Source organism: Capricornis sumatraensis, chromosome 1 (genome assembly GCF_032405125.1).
Source record: "Capricornis sumatraensis isolate serow.1 chromosome 1, serow.2, whole genome shotgun sequence".
In the NCBI taxonomy this organism is placed as follows: domain Eukaryota; kingdom Metazoa; phylum Chordata; class Mammalia; order Artiodactyla; family Bovidae; genus Capricornis; species Capricornis sumatraensis.
Genome location: NC_091069.1, coordinates 148,787,462 through 148,804,540, shown reverse-complemented (window position 1 = coordinate 148,804,540; position 17,079 = coordinate 148,787,462). Strand labels below are relative to the sequence as shown.

At 38.9% G+C, this 17,079-nt stretch overlaps 1 protein-coding gene across 1 annotated transcript in view; it reads right to left on the bottom strand.

Annotated features, from left to right (window-relative positions):
* CRYBG3 (crystallin beta-gamma domain containing 3) overlaps positions 1-17,079 on the bottom strand; it is a 124,785-nt gene that overhangs the window by 18,006 nt on the left and 89,700 nt on the right. Inside the window, exons 16-17 of the mRNA XM_068983619.1 lie at positions 15,899-16,011; positions 11,124-11,250 (exon numbers count right to left, since the gene is read on the bottom strand). Of these exons, the coding sequence (XP_068839720.1) occupies positions 11,124-11,250; positions 15,899-16,011 (240 nt within the window). The remainder of the gene's footprint in view (positions 1-11,123; positions 11,251-15,898; positions 16,012-17,079) is intronic.

Here is a 17,079-nt window from a genome sequence, read left to right as displayed (position 1 = left end):
ATCCCTGGTCAGGGAACTAAGATCCCATACTCTGGGGAGCAACTAAGTCCGCACACCCCATCTATTGAGCCCTTGGGCTCCAGAGCTCGTGCACCACCACTAGGGAGCCTGTGTGCCACAACTACTGAAGCCTGTGAGCTCTGGAACTGACGCACCTTGACCACTGAGCCCACGTCACAGCTAGAGTCCATGTGCCACAGCGAAAGATCCCGCACGATGCAAGGAAGCGCTCATGTGCCATGACTCATGGTAGCCAAATACATACATAAATAGCAAATAAATGAATATGAAGCTTGGAGACCCTGTGTACAAGTACTCTGCTGGAAGGATTACATTTACATCAGCACAACTTCTATATATGTTGGGTAAAATGTTTAAATCTAACTAAGCTTTGGTATTTTTCAAAACTATACAGACTTGAATATGAGCTCAAACAAATGGGGATGAAATAATTTCCCTAGTCATCAACTGCACAAGTTTTCAAGATGGTAAAGAGAAGATATGTACCTTATATATATTTTTTCATTCACTTTTTATCCATATAGAAAGTCTTTGAGGTAGAATAAAGTCTGTCAAATGGTCTTTTCCTAACTTTAAAGACAAAGCAAATGTTAAATTGTATTGGCTAGCTCAGTGTCAATATGGAGCCAATATATACACTCCAGAGAGTATATAAACTGTAACTTGAAAGCACATAGTTAAAAGATTTTTTGAAATGAGCATATGTGGGGGTTAGAAGTATGGTCTGTGTAATTACACAGAATATCTCTAGTTAGAGCCTGTGTAAGACTATGGGGGGATGGCGCACAGGTAGGAGAAGGGGCAAATAGAGAAAGAGAGAGAAAGAGATCTCTGACAAAAACATAACAAAAGGGAATGTCCTGTTCCAAGATCACATTTACTGCACAAAGAGGTCATCCCGGGAGTGAGAATGTGGAATTTGGCCTATTTTGTTCACCATTCCCATTTTTTATTAGAGGCTGGTACATGGCAGCTACTCAAAAAAATCTTGCGAGAAAGTCTGACTTAGTGTCTTAAAGACTAAATAAAGGTGCCTTATTCCAATTTTTTTTTTTTTAAAAAAAGAAAATTACTTGGACATGTTAATACTGAAAACAAAGCACCTGATAAAATCTTGTCTTATTTCTCATTGTTTAGAAGGAAGAAGACATTATTCAATTTAGCAAACATTTCTGAACTACTGTTGCATGCCAGATAATTTGCCAAGTGCCTGGTATACTTCAATAAGCTCAGTCTCTGAGCTGGGAGGAAGCTCTTGAGCTCTGATCTCTAGCAGGAAGTGTCCAGAACTTCCTTTCATGGGCTACAAAGCCCTTCACATTCTCATCTCCAGAGGTCTCTGCAGCCTCGTCTGCCAGAATCACAGTTAATATCATCTCTACTGCATTTTGGCATCTCACATCCTTATCTGCCTTAACCAGATCTTCACTCTTACAGGTATCTTCAGTTGCCAAGTCCAGTGGAATTCTTCTGTCCCATCACCTGTCTCTCCCTATCGATTATCTTCCCCTCTCTGACATTTCCACCTTTCACTTTATCCTGGCTCTTTTCCTTTGAACAATAAACATGCTTAGTTACGTACATAACAAACAAACAAAAAAACCCCAAAAAACAAAAAACCCATAGACACTTGTACACTGGCACTGTAGGGCTGAGTTTCAAATCACAGCTTGTATGGGAAAGGTGTTGATATTACCTCAGGATTATGCTAACTGGCTAGACTCTAAAAATAACATGTTATTTTATTTTAAAAATATCTACCCGACAACATCACTTCACCCTGATCTTTGCCAAATGAACCATGTCTGAAACACTAAGAACTCAAGGACAGTAAGCATAATGCACCGTGCTGTGCGTAGTGTGTACGGTATGTGTGTGACTGTGCGTATCATGTGCACCTCAAATGCCATTCCAGTCTAGAGAAACACCCAACAGTGTGCAAAGGGCATTTTCATCATCTGCAGTAGTGAAAATTTAATAGAGGGCTCCTAAGTCTCTAATTAGACTCTAATCCAAAATCTAAATTTGGGCTATGTAAAACAAAATCGTATAAATACCTCAGTGTATAAAATTTTGATGTTGCACAACAAATATTAATTCTCATCTATGAGCTATTATAGTACTACTGAGTGCTTTCATGTGCTAAAGCCTTCACATGCACTAGCTCCTTTAATCCTCATTTTATTAGATAAGAAATTTGAGGCTCAGGGTGGTCAGAAACATGCCCAGGGCCACTCAGCTAACAAGCAATGGTTTGTCAAGACTCCCAAACCAAACTCTTCTCCAGTGGACTATAATCCACCTCATCAAAGCCTCTTTCATTTGGCTTAGAAAATCAGTTTCATCACAAGCCTACCTTTCTAACTGGTCTTCTTCCTTAAAAAAAAAAAAAAAAAAACAAATTTCAAAAAGAATAAATAAAATTTAGATGACCATGTATCTAGCACCCAGAAATAATACATTTTACTATATTTATATCAAACTGTATAAACAAGAAAAACATAACATGCAGCAGAGCTGAATTTTAATCTCCCTGCTCCCTAGGGGTAACCACTGTGCTGAAGTTGTCAATTTTTCTAGCGCTTATACATCCTTTGTTGTTAAATTTTATATAAATGCATCTTACTATGTAATATTCATAGTAACACATGAACCTCACCTATTACATTGTATTTCCTTAAATGCTTTGCCTTAGTTTGTTTCATCCATCAATGCTGCAACAAACATCCTTATTTTTCCCTCATCCCAATCGATTCTTCTTCCAGTAGTTTTATGTAAATAATACCACTTCTCTGCCACTGACTAAATTCTGCTGTTGTCAGATCTTCTAATATTTGTATCTGAAGCAAGGTAATAAATGCTACCTAATTACTGTTTTAATTTGCATTTACTTGCTCAATAGTGAGGTTTAATATGCATTTTACATCCTAAGCCATGTTTCTCATACCTATGAACTGCCTACTCATATTCTGTGCTGATTTTTTAAATAAGGTTGCCTTTTTTTTCCAAGTATTTTGAAAGAGTCCTTTTTATATCCTATACATTAAACCTTTGGAGCTTATAATATATTCTCCTAGTCTGTGGCTTGCTGTAGTAGTCTTAAGAATTGTCCTCCCATGCTGTGCTAAGTCACTTCAGTCATGTCTGACTGTGCGACCCTATGGACTGTAGCTTGCCGGGCTCCTCTGTCCATGGGATTCTCCAGGCAAGAATACTGGAGTGGATTACCATTCCCTTATCCAGGGGATCTTCCTGACCCAGGAATAGAACCAGCATGTCTTACATCTTAGCTGCATTGGCAGGTAGGTTCTTTACCATCAGCGCCACCTGGGAAGCCCAAATTGTCCCCCCACCTCCACGCAGAAAAACTTCTACACCCTAATCCCTGGGACCAGTGAATATGTTATCTGATGCAGCAAAAAGGGACTTTGCAGGTGTGATGAACAGTTAAGAATCTAGAGGTGGGGATATGTGTCTGGATTATCCAGATAGGCCTAATATAATCAGACGGGTCCTTAGAAGAAGGCAGGTGGGTCAGAGACAGGATAGACAGCAGAGGGTGAAGTAACACACTCTGAAGATGAAAGAGGGCCAAGGAATGTGGGGACCTCTAGAAGCTGGAAATGTAACAAAATAGTGTCTACCTTAGTGTCTCCAGAAGGAAAGCAATCATATTGACCCCTAATTTTACCCCAGAAAGGCCCATTTTAGATTTCTGACCTACAAAACTGTTAGATCATTTCTGCTGCTTTAAGCCACTAAATCTGTAGGAACTTGTTACAGCAGCAACAGGAAACTGATACACTGGCCTTTTACCCCTACTATTATTGACTTGTACATTCTGCATTTAAATCTATCTTGCTCCAATATCATCAGCATAGTCTCCTGCATTTTCTATTTTTTTTTCTTCCAATGTTATTGAGCTATAATTGACACATAGCACTGTATTGCTTCCCTGGTGGCTCAGACTGTAAAGAATACGCCTGCAATGTGGTAGACCTGGGTTCGTTCCCTGGGGTGGGAAGATCCCTGGAGGAAGGGATGGCAACCAACCCACTCCAGTATTCTGGCCTGGAGAATCCCAATTGCCAGAGAAGCCTGGCAGGCTACAGTCCATGGGGTCGCAAAGAGTTGGACGCGACAAAGCACAGCACAGCACTGTATAGTTTTAAGGTGTACAGCAAAATGATTTGACCTTCATACACTGTGAAACGATTACCACAGTAAGTTTAGTGAATACTCATTATGTCATATAGATACAAAACAGGAAATAAAAATGTTCTTCCTTGTGATGAGAACTGTTAGGATTTACTTCCTTAACAACTTTTATGTATAACATAGAGCACTGTTTATTATATTTATCATATTATGCATTACATTGTTAGTATTTATCTATCTTAGAACTAGAAGCTTATATATTTGGGCTCAGTTCAGTTCAGCTCAGTCACTCAAGTCATGTCCGACTCTTTACAACCCCATGGACCGCAGCACACCAGGCCTCCCTGTCCATCACCAACTCCTAGAGTTTACCCAAACTCATGTCCATTGAGTCGGTGATGCCATACAACCATCTCATCCTCTGTCATCCCCTTCTCCTCCTGCCCTCAATCTTTCCCAGCATCAGGGTCTTTTCAAATGAGTCAGCTCTTCACATCAGGTGAATACCTTCACATCAAGGTATTGGAGTTTCAGATTCAGCATCAGTCCTTCCAATGAACACCCAGGACTGATCTCCTTTAGGATGGACTGGTTGGATCTCGTTGCAGGCCAAGGGACTCTCAAGAGTCTTCTCCAACACCACAGTTCAAAAACATCAGTTCCTCAGCACTCAGATTTCTTTATAGTCCAACTCACATCCATACATGACCACAGGAAAAACCATAGCCGTGACTAAACAGACCTTTGTTGACAAAGTAATGTCTCTGCTTTTTAATATGCTGTCTAGGTTGGTCATAATAACTTTCCTTCCAAGGAGTAAGCATCTTTTAATTTCACGGTGGCAATCACCATCTGCAGTGATTTTGGAGTCCCCATAAATAAAGTCAGCCACTGTTTCCACTGTTTCCCCATCTATTCGCCATGAAGTGATGGGACTAGATGCCATGATCTTCGTCTTTTGAATGTTGAGCTTTAAGCCAACTTTTTCACTCTCCTCTTTCACTTTCATCAAGAGGTCTTTAGTTCTTCTTCACTGTCTGCCATAAGGGTAGTGTCATCTGCATATCTGAGATTATTGATATTCCTCCCAGCAATCTTAATTCCACTTTGTGCCTCTTCCCTCCATCCAATTACTCCTCCCCTTTCCTCTGGTAGGGGCTTCTGAAGTGGCTTAGTAGCAAAGAATCCTCCTGCCAATGCAGGGGACACAGGAGACCCGGGTTCAATCCCTGGATCAGGAAGATCCCTAGAGGAGGAAATGGCAACCCACTCCAGTATTCTTGCCTGGAAAATCCCACGGACAGAGAAGCCTGGCAGGCTACAGTCCATAGAGTCACAAAGAGCTGGACATGACTGAGCAGGTGAGCACACACACACACACACACTCCTCTGGTAACCACAAATCTGATCTCTTTTTCTGAGCTTGTTTGTTTGTTTTTGAAGTATAATTGATCGACAACACTATGTTAGTTCCTGGTGCACAATATAGTGATTCAATATTTCTATACATTTCAGAACTATCACCATACGGTCAAGTTGTCAACTGTCACCATACAAAGATACTACCTAATTGCTGACTATATTCCCTGCATTGTACATTTCATTCAGGTTTTTTTGTTCACATTTAGGTTGCCATTAATCCATCTGGAACTTATTTTTGGTGTTTGGAATAAAATAAGAGTCAAACTGTATTTTTTTCCATATAAAGGACCAACTGTCTTTCATAATAGCCCCATTGAAATGCTATTTCTGTCACCTACCAAATTCCATTATTCATGCAAGTCAGTTTCTATGCTTTCCTATTTCACTCTTTAATTGGCCACTCCTTGCACCTATACTATCTTAACTATTACTCATGAATAATGTGATTATATATATATATATATATATATACACACATATATATTTGGTAGGACAAATAAATGATCCTGCCTATTGTTCTTAAAATTAATCTTGGCTATTTTGAACTCCTATCTTTTCCAAATTAATTTTAGAATAAGTCGTCATGCTTTACCTTCACCATCCTCCTCGCAAAAGACCAAAGATTCTGTAAGCATTTTGCCCAAAATTTTACTAATTTGGGGAAGACCAAAATATTTACAGTATTAAGTATTTTCATCTAAAAAATCTCTCTCCATCTTTTTTGTCCTTCAAGAAAGTTTTTACCATTTTCCTCATTAAGGATTTGCTTGCATTCTGTTAGACTTATGCCCAAGTATCCTATATAAAGGATTTGCTTGCATTCTATTAGACGTATTCCCAAGTATCCTATATTTTAATTGCTAGCTACTTTTAAAGAATTCATATTAACCCTAATAGCTTATCTGTGGATAGTCTTGACAATTTTGTTTCTTCCTTTATATCTTTTTTGGTTTTAATCTTATGAAAGTGTCTAAGATTACAAAATGATATTGAATCAAAGTGGTGATAGTAGAGACCACTGTCTTCCTCCTAAACTTAAAAGGAAATGCTTTAGGTTTCTCACATGGAAGTATGATGTTTACTGTAGGCTTCTGTTGGCCTTCATTTTCAAAATGGACACAGTTGTTACTGCTATTAACTATATATGAGTTCATCTGAAAATTTTATAGTAACCAGACTCTTTCACACTTGACAAAGTCATTGCTTCCTTTAATCTGTGGCTGGATTTACAGTCTTCTTCTATTTATAGCTGTACCCCTTATTCATTACCCTCACACAGAATGAATTACTGCCTCACCAATTCTTATTCTACCTTTTAAGATCGTTTATGTCATCACAGTCATAAATTTCATTTAAACTTTTTCTACAACCTCGTGTTGCAATGTTTCGTTTGCTTTGCCTGTTTGTAGCTGCCAGGATTGGCTTATACTTCAAAGGAGGCCAACTTCCATGCCAGGCCACCATGGAGACACTAAAGAAGTAGTAATGAGAAGACTGCTGCTCCCATGGAAACAAAACAAGAGCAGGTTACCTCACACACTACTAGACCAACAATTAAAACAGTTTACTTAAGTTCCCCATCCACCTCTTAGCTCCTCATCAACTGTTTTGGGGACTGTTACATGGCATTGTTTTTGCTATTGTGTATCCTCAGTCATGTCCGACTCTTTGTGACCCTAGGGACTGTAGCCTGCCAGGCTCCCCTGTCTGTGGAATTTTCCAGGCAAGAATACTGGAGTGGGTTGCCATTTACTACTCTGGGTCATCTTCCCAACCCAGTTATATGGCATAACCTTATTGAAAACTAACATACCATCTTATTCCCTTAGACCATGTGAATCCTAAGGCTGGACACAATGTTTTTCATATCCAGTTAGAAATATGCCCTAGATATTTATTCTGTTGAACTGGAGGCTGTCAAAGATTTAAAAAATACCTGTTCTAACAGTTTCTTTACAGGTGAGTTAACTGAGGTCAAAATAAGTGATTTGTACAAGGTCACACTAGTGAAAAGCAGAACTCGATGCTCACAGCTTCTTTCACTGTAAAATGAATGAAAATTATGCATTCATGGGCCTCTAGAAGGTAACATATGTCTGCACAGATAAAATTCAGCCTGGAGCAAACTGTCAATTGCAAGACATACTGATCTTATATGAAGTATTAGGATTCTTCAATATCATACTATTATGACACTTGAGCACTAAGTCACAGCATGTCTGGGAATGCCAACTACAAGCAGCACCCTCATAAAACTCTGCAGTTTTAACTAATAAAAGCAAAATCAAATCACGAGCTCATATATATGTATTGGACTGCAAAGAGATCAAATCAGTCAATCCTAAAGTCAACTCAACTGGATGTAACACTTCCCAAAATGAATCCAGAATCGCACTGATTGTGGCATAGGCAGCAATATTAACCAATATATACAAAAAGGCATATCAATACCTAAGTAGGAACATAGCACGGAGAGAGGGGCTGTGAAAGTAATCAGAAAAGCAGGATAGATAAAGTGCATCTAAAATTTTCCAAAGGAAGGATACACAGAGTCTGGAGAATGCAAACAACTAGGAGAGGAGTCATGTTCTGTGGGTCATGTTAGCTAGCTCAGGTAAACTACTCATTAAAGACATTTACCTCATTTTACCCAAATCTTCTGATGACTAATTCCATTTCCTGGGTTCTTCCAAAAAAGCAGAAAATTGCTCAGGGCAGAATTCCCAAGTATTTCAATCATTAGAATCTACCTAAAGCTATGACCAACCTAGACAGCATATTAAAAAGCAGAGACATTGCTTTGCCGACAAAAGTCCATCAAGTCAAAGCTATGGTTTTTCCAGTAGTCTATGGATGTGAGAATCGGGCTATAAAGAAAGCTGAGTGCCAAAGAATTAATGGTTTTGAACTGTGGTGCTGGAGAAGATTCTTGAGAGCCCCTTTGACAGCAAGGAGATCAAATCAGTCAATCCTAAAGGAAATCAGTCCTGAATATGCACTGGAAGGACTGATGCTAAAGCTGAAGCTCTACTACTTTAGCCACCTGACGCAAACAGCCAACTCATTAGAAAAGACCCTAATGCTAGGAAAAACTGAAGGCAGGAGGAGAAGGGAACGACAGAGGACGAGATGGTGGATTGCATCACTGACTCAATGGACATGAGTTTGAGCAAGCTCTGGAGGAGGGTGAAAGACAGGGAAGACTGACGTGCTGCAGTCCATGGGGTCACAAAGAGTTGGACACGACTGAGTGACTGAACAACAACTACAAATCACCAGGTTGGCCTTCTGGTTTACCTGTCAGTCTCCTAGGTCTGATCAACTTAGGGTTTCAGGGCTACCAGGGTGAAGCATGGTTGACATCACCAAGGAAATGTTACCTGTTGAGGCTGACTCCTGGTCAATTTGCAGGTCTTTGCTGCAATGCCCAACCTCACATTTCACTACTAAACCTACTGCCTGAACATGTCTTGAACAAAGCCCTTTCAGGACTTCCTGGGTGGTCCAGTGGTTAGAAACGTGCCTGCCAATGCAGGGGACAACGGTTTGACCCCTGTCTGGGAAGACTCCACACGTCGAGGGGCAGCTAAGCTCATCGACCACAACTGTTGAGGCAGTGCTCCAGAGCCCACACGAGCCACAGCTACAGAAACCTGCATGCCCTCGAACCTGTGCTCCACAGCAAGACAAGCCGCTGCAGTGAGAAGCCTGAGCACTGCACCTGGAGACTCGCCTCTGCTTATCTCAATTAGAGAAAGCTGCGCAGCAATGGAGACCCAAAAGCCAAAAATTAATCCATTGAAAAATACAGTACACACAATGATTCAAAAATGCAGACAAAAAAAAAAAGACTTTTCAAAGATTCAAAACATATCTGGTAAAGGCATTAAGAAAGGTTAATGTTCTCTTTACATGAACTGAATATACCCTTGAATCAGTTCTTGGAGTGAAGCAGCTATAGCTCACAAGTTCTCTGCAAGGGGCACCTTCACCAACACTGCTGTATCCCACAGGACCAAACCAGGGACATGCAACAGCACATTTCAATTTACACAGAAACATTCTCTATGTTTTTGCTCCTAATTTTTTCATGTTTGACTTCATGAATGTGGAAATGAGAATTAAGAAATGTGACTCCTCAAAGAAAAATAGTAATTCCATTCATTTGAAGCATCTGAGCATCTGTCTGCTAGTTTGATGACTAAAATATGCTAATAAAGTTCCTTTCCCAGTAAATGCAGACTACTTTCCAAAGCTTTTTTCAGCCTTATCAATACTTAGACTCACCAAAACACATTCTTCTTCTTCTTTTTTTTTTTTTAAACCAGTTCTCCTGCAATAAACAAGAAGCATCAGTAGCCACTTAAGTCTTTCTGAGTTGGTGTCTAAGGGCCACTGAGAGAGATCGGGACTCTATTTTTATTCCTGTACCTCTGCCAAGACTCTATTCTTAGCCTGATACCACAAATATTCTCTCCAGGAATGCCCTGTGAAAGAAGATGATGCTGTTGAGGCTGGGATCAGGATCCTGAGTAGGATCATCATTCCTGGAGTTAGCTCTGATTAAAGGTCTGAGTCACTACCATCACCATGGAGGGTTTCTAGTCATCACTGCATGAATCTTAGCTTTGACCAAATGCTCTCAGGGAATCAGCTGGACACCTTGAAAATATTCCAGATCTTCACCACTTCCTCTGCAAAGACAGCAGCACTAACCAGGAACACAGAATGAATGTCCCGAAGTAGTCATCCTGCTTTTCTAACACTTAAAATTCTGAGTAAATATGACAGAAAGGAGAAACCACTTATTCTATAAATGTAGCCCTCCAAGGTGGCCCAGGTAATTCTGCACACACTAGGCAGGAAAGCCCTAGTTCCCCAAAACAAGGTTTGAAATCAATACCAATGGAGGTCCATGCCTTAAAAGTAACACTGCAAACCTAGGTAGCCAACAAGCTGTCATGTGACTTATCTAACAGAATGATGAAATGATCAGGTTATTAGCTTTAAAAGTTATAACCATGATACTCTTAGCTAATACTTATTGAGTGCTTACCAAATGGTAGGCTTTTTATAAGCACCATCACATTTAATATCCTAGTGACCATATAAAATATTGGGTTGGCCAAAAAGTTTGTTACGGTTTTTCCCATAGCATCCTTCAGAAAAACCCAAACAAACATTTTGGCCAACTTGATACTATTATCTTTTATAGATGAGGAAACGAAGTAACCTTGTCAATGTCACCCAGAGTGGTTAAAGTAGTCATTTAATCTTAAGGCTATATTAGTCGGCTTTCTAAGTTTTGCATTCTACTCAAAAAAAAAAAAAAAAGGAAGAAAAGTACCAAACTTACATTAGTTGGATTTCATGAGTAAATCTCATCTTATAATCTACAAGCAAGTTACTTAAATTTTTATATTTTTCCCTTGTAGCATGTCTTCCAACTTCACATTCTCATTCATGGTAATTAAACAGGACCAGAAAACATCTTATAAATATGCATTTAGCAAAGTACTTACATAGTCAATGGGCTTCAGGGATTTCACTCTAGATGTTGGGCAGCCACAGGAAGTAAGGTCAGCATAGAGGCCTTCTTCTAACACACACTGATTAGTGGAAACACCCTCTTGGTAATACAGGAGCCAGCTGAAAAAACAAGCAGGGAAACTTTGAGTGAAACTGTATCAGCTGGCAGCTGGACTCTATCAATGCAGAGGGAAACAGGCTAGGAGGAGGATATAAAAGTCCTGGTGCTGATCAGCAGCAAATATTCCAAGTCGATTAAAAAAAAAAAAGCTACCACTATCACTTATTGACTGCTTACCACGTGCCACACTGGGTACTCCACATGTGTTCTTTTACTGTGTACTCATTAATTTATGAGGGAGAAACATGTCCTTACTTTTATAGACAACACAACTAAGGATTAAAAAAGTTAGATGATTTGCCCAAGATTCCCCTAACTATTAAATGACAGCTGAGAATAGATGTTAAGATATGTGCTGTAAGCTAACCATTAACTTAATTTGGTGCTTTCAAGTATAAAAACCTGGGGTTAAATTACAGTAGTTATTAAGTGCTTCAACAGATTAGAAGTTCTTTTTGAGAGAATAAAAATTTTACCCTTATTTAATAATGAGCTTGCTTTCAGTCTAGGCTGAGTTAGAAGCTAGACTCCTAAAATCACACACAAATATTTAAAACCTGTCATCTACACAGCTGATAGCTAGCAGAGATTTTTAAAAGGAAATGAATCCTTTAGAATCTTCCACAGCAAATTCTCTTCAGTAGGGCACTCATCAAAATTTTCGTTAAAACATGGCATTTTGGCAAGAAGGAGCCCAAGGGAGAAATTATATTGACTGTTACTACTTTAGCTTTGGTGAGTTTCACTTCTAGCCCTATATTTTAAGATCACCAGAACTGTAGTATAGCTAAACAAGGTGAACGTCAGATATCCACAGAGATGCTCCATAACACAATTTGCCACGTCTCCTGTGTGATAAGCATTTTATTTTTTAAGATTTTTTTTAATGTGGTCCACTTTTTAAAATTATTGACTTTGGTACAATATTGCTTCTGTTTCACGTTTTGGTTTTTTGGCAATGAGATATGTGGGATCTTAGCTTCCTGACCAGGGATCAAACCCACATCCCTGTATTAGGAGGTGACGACTTAACCACTGGAATGCAAGGGAGGTCTCTGTAATTAGCATTTTATAGCCAATATTTACGACAAAATTTCAATGTGTTGGGCATGCAGCTAAGCCCTTACATGCTTTATTTAGTTCTTATAAATAGAATCCTTTGAGGTACGTACTGTTATTATCCCAGTTACAGAGGAGGATTCTGTGGACAGAGGAGCTTGGTGGGCTACAATCCATGGGGTCACAAAGAGTCGGACACCACAGAGTGACTAACATACAGAGGAGGAAACTGAGGTTCAGAGAAATGGTCCCATTTGTTTAAGATTACATAGCTAGGAAGTGGTGACCTGGGCTCAAATCCAGATCTCTAAAGCATTTGCAATCATAAGCAATCACCATAGTTCCTGTATCCTCTTATTAAAACTATTGTTTAATAAATCACACATAAATATAAATAAAATATATAAGTAAAATGTACATTTTGTATGTAGATAGCCCTCCATATCTACTGGTTTCCTACCTACAGATATGAAGGCCTGACTATACTAAGCTACTTTACATAAGGCACTTGAGCATCCATGGATTCTGGTATATGTGGGGGTTTCTGAAACCAATTCCTCACAGATACCAAGGGACAAATGTATACATAAATTATACATATATATATATACACACATACACTATATATATATATATAATATATATTTGTAAGTAAATAACATTTCTAACATGAAGCAATACTCATGACGAATCTATCCTAGACTTCAGTGTCAGGAAAATATATTTGCCTCAAAGGGGGAAAAAAAGAATCCAAAACTTCAGTGCTTTATCACAAAATTCAAACTTACCTTGCAAAATACTTTCATTTATCTTAGAAACTCAGAATCGACTACTAGGAACAAAATTATTTCAGGCCCTTGGTATATAGATTTCTCACTGAAGAACTGCAGCTAATCTATTCAGCTGTGTCCTACTTGATGTGTTTTCATATTGAAAAAACTTTCACATCCTCTTGGAAGTAAGTATAAACACAGTAACATCCAAAGAGGTTCAAAGTAGTGAGAATCACTGGAAATCAGAATGGGAAAAAGACTAACTTAGAGTTAGATGAGAAGGTTAACAGAGAGAATGAAGATGGACTGAACCTTAAAAATATATATGCAGGTAAGTACTAAGCAAGGTTCACAAACTTACACACCTGCAGGAGGCCAGGTAGGTAAATATAAATGAGCAGTGTACCAGGTGAAAAAAAAAAAACCTGCCAATATATCCTATGGTACACTGGGGAGCACACACGCCTATACTTGATGCCAGTTATTAATAATTATCAACAAAAGTGAATGTTCCCTCATTTTCCAAATCTTCTGATTTTTTTAGCAGAAGGTGAAAAATAGTTTCTTCTGGAAAATATCCTAAATCTTAGCAATGATATGAAAAAACTTCTTAAACATAGCATGTAGGCCAACCAAGTAACATCCACTGACAAGATCCACTTGAAACCTACACATTTTTGTTAGGTAGGAAGTTAGGTATGAGCAAAGAGGGATGGGCCTAGCCAACTGAACTCTAAACAGTATCCCAGACACCCCAGGAGAGTTCACAGACATGCTAGGAAATAACCAGAGAGATTTTTCCAACTCTTGCACATGTGTCCAGGGCACACAGTAGATACAAACTAATCACAGGGGCTTCCCCAAGTACCCTCAGGCAGCCAGGAGCCCATTAAGGGTTCATAAATATTCTACACATAAATACAACTGACTATAACAGATTAAATTATGGGAAGACATACACAAATTGCAACTGTCAATTGGCCCTAAGTGTTTGCTCATTTGCATTCCCTTTCATTGATTGGTGGTGGGTACAAGCCCTCTTTTCACAGGGCACAACGAAAAGGAGAAGATGGAACTATACAAAGGCAGAAGCCAAGAAGAATCAGGAGACGACTCCTTTGGTGTGGGCCTGCTTCCACGTCTTGGGAATGTCTGTCTAATAAAAGATCTGTCTGCTTGAGCTGAACTGAGCTGCAATTTGTCTGCTGTTTTAAACCCTTTAGTCCCTTGTTCCAAATTTTTGTTGCAGCCAGACAAGAACCAAGGGAGAGAAATAAACTGACTTGACACTTTGATGCAGAGCTGTAAACTACAGCATGTGGGCCAAATCCATTCCACTGCCAGTTTTCCAATAGCTCACAAGCTTAGACTGGCTTCTGCATTTTTAAATGGTTTTAACAAAAAATTAAAGATTTTATGACATGTGAATGATATATACAATTCAAAGCTCAACATCCATGAACAGAGTTTCACTGGAACACATCCTACTTGTTTATGCATTGCTGGTGCCTGTTTCTGTGCTACAGTGCTGAGTAGCTGGGACAGAGCCTCTATGGCCCAGGAGGCTAAAAATATCTACTACCTAGTCCTCTGCAGAAAAAGCTTGCTGACCCTTGGTACAGAGGCATAAGGAAGAAAACACACAGCTGAGTAAATGCCTAGAGACAGCAGGAAAGGGGGCTAGTATGTGGATAGAATGGAGCTTGTATACAGAAAGTGACACTTTCTTTTTTTTTTTTTTTGGATGGTAAATCCTGGAAAGGTTCAGATCAATCCTCATCTCGATCTGACTGGTATCAGAGAATGACTGTGGAATTTAAAGAAGAGGAATAAAAATATTAACCTGGACTTTGGGACAAATAAATGGGCTTTGATTGGTTTGTGGTAAACACTGGAAATAAGACAACACTAGATAGAGTGTGTCTCAGTAGGAGACTGAAATTCCTCAAATGGTAAACAGGACTCTTGTCTCTACCGGTTCAAGAGAAAAGGAGGAGAACTGATGAGTCCAAGATATCCTGAAGGAAGAAGGGACTTTGATGAGTTATTAGGTAGATGTCTGATAGAGATGCTACTGTAAAGACATACACACTTCAAAATGGCTAAAATGGTAAATTTCATGTTATATATAGTGTACCACAATAAAAAAATGATACATAGAGAATATATGTTAGAATATAAATTGAGAATCACATATAGTCTCATATACATGTAAGAAAGGTCCGGTGTGCTACCACAGTTGGAAGGACATAGAATTAAAACAACAACAACAAAAACACAGCCAAAGCAATCCCTGACATGTGATATGTGACCTTGGGAAACTAACTCTGAATCAGGGATTTTCAACTGTGAAATGGGGACAACGGATACTTCAAATGCAAAGTTTTTTGTTTTTAATTTACGAGTAATATGTCTTATCTGGACAAAAATGCTTTTTATAGCTTTCTATTATACTACTCAGTAAACACACAATATAAATATGCAAAATAGTTAGGGAATAATCTAAGATAACAATGAGGAAAAACAATTCAGCAAAATAGTCTCAGAGTTGGCTAATTAGCATTCTCTTTCACAATGGCTCGTAACACAAGCTGGGCCAAGTTCGCATAGGCTAATTAGCAATTGACTTATAAAAATTCAGCAAAATACTAGACTCATGTTTTATTTATTAACAAGGAATCCATGTGAAGGAAAATTAAAATGATTAAAATTTTTTCTTTCACTGAGTACTCAAAAGAGAAAGTCAGATTTGTATAAATTTAAAAGAAATTCACTTATTTAACAGCAGCAGAGATCAGCTGATAGGCATACTTACCAACCCCGAAGAACTTTAAAAGAACATGGCATGAATGATGAAGTCAAGTCCAAAACTTCTTTTGTGAAATCGATACATTCACCTTGGAACCCTGGTTTACTGAAAGCTTTGAGCTACAAGAGCAACACAACAAAACAGAGAACAGCTGTTTGATATCATCACAGAAGCAAATGAAAACATTTTAGTCTTATGTACTTATAAAAATTCAGCAAAATACTAGACTCATGTTTTATTTATTAACAAGGAATCCGTGTGAAGGAAGACATTCTCTTTAAACTCATTTTTTTTTTTCTTATGTGTTTGTCAGAAATGTCACAATTTATTTATCATTTCAAACCACCAGATTCTGGGCACAGAGGCCCAGAAAACAAATCTACCTGTAGAAGTAAATCAGAATCCCTCCTCTGCTAAATTTGGTCCCTGTCCATTTCATCAAGTGATCATTATCCCGTGATGAGAAAACATGTGTAAAAAAAAGAAGCAATTTAGTGCTAAACACGAAGGCAGTTTGGATTGGTATGAGGGGTGGCTACAGCTTTTCTCTCGCCAAGCCTTCTTGATTCACAGTTAATAAAAGGAAGAAGGAGAAAGCACGAGCGCGTGACCATAAATGAGCATGAGGATGCCTGTGAGGCCCCAGGAGCAGATGGCAGAGAAGATAATAATGATGGGATTAGTGCAAGATTTATAGTTAAGAAAGAAAGATGGTTGTGCCATGTATTTCAGCTTACAGGCTTCAGTTTACTGATAGAATACCTTAAACGCACAGCTTACAGCCTTATATAACTATTAACTACATTTCTGCTTTAGTTCTTTTCTTTATGTCAAGGAAAATTCATGAAATCTCAACTATAATTCCCTTTAGACCAGAGATATAATAATGTGCAACGCCAGTGGCCTTGGATCTCTAATAGGTAAGAAAAAATTAATGAGGCCTATAAATATTTTATAATACACTGGAGCCTTGAAATAACACGGCCCACAGATCCACCCGGCACTGACAGGCCTGTGTTGTAGCTGAGAATGCATCGTAATAAGCAGCTGCAGCACCACCCTCTTTCCTGCCACTGCTTCATCCAGAACAAGGCTTCATTGAGCAGTGGATGTTCGCCTCCTTCATCTTCCCAAGGGTCCTCTTAGAGACGGATGGTCTCTGAACCCTGAGGAACTGTTTCTTGGCT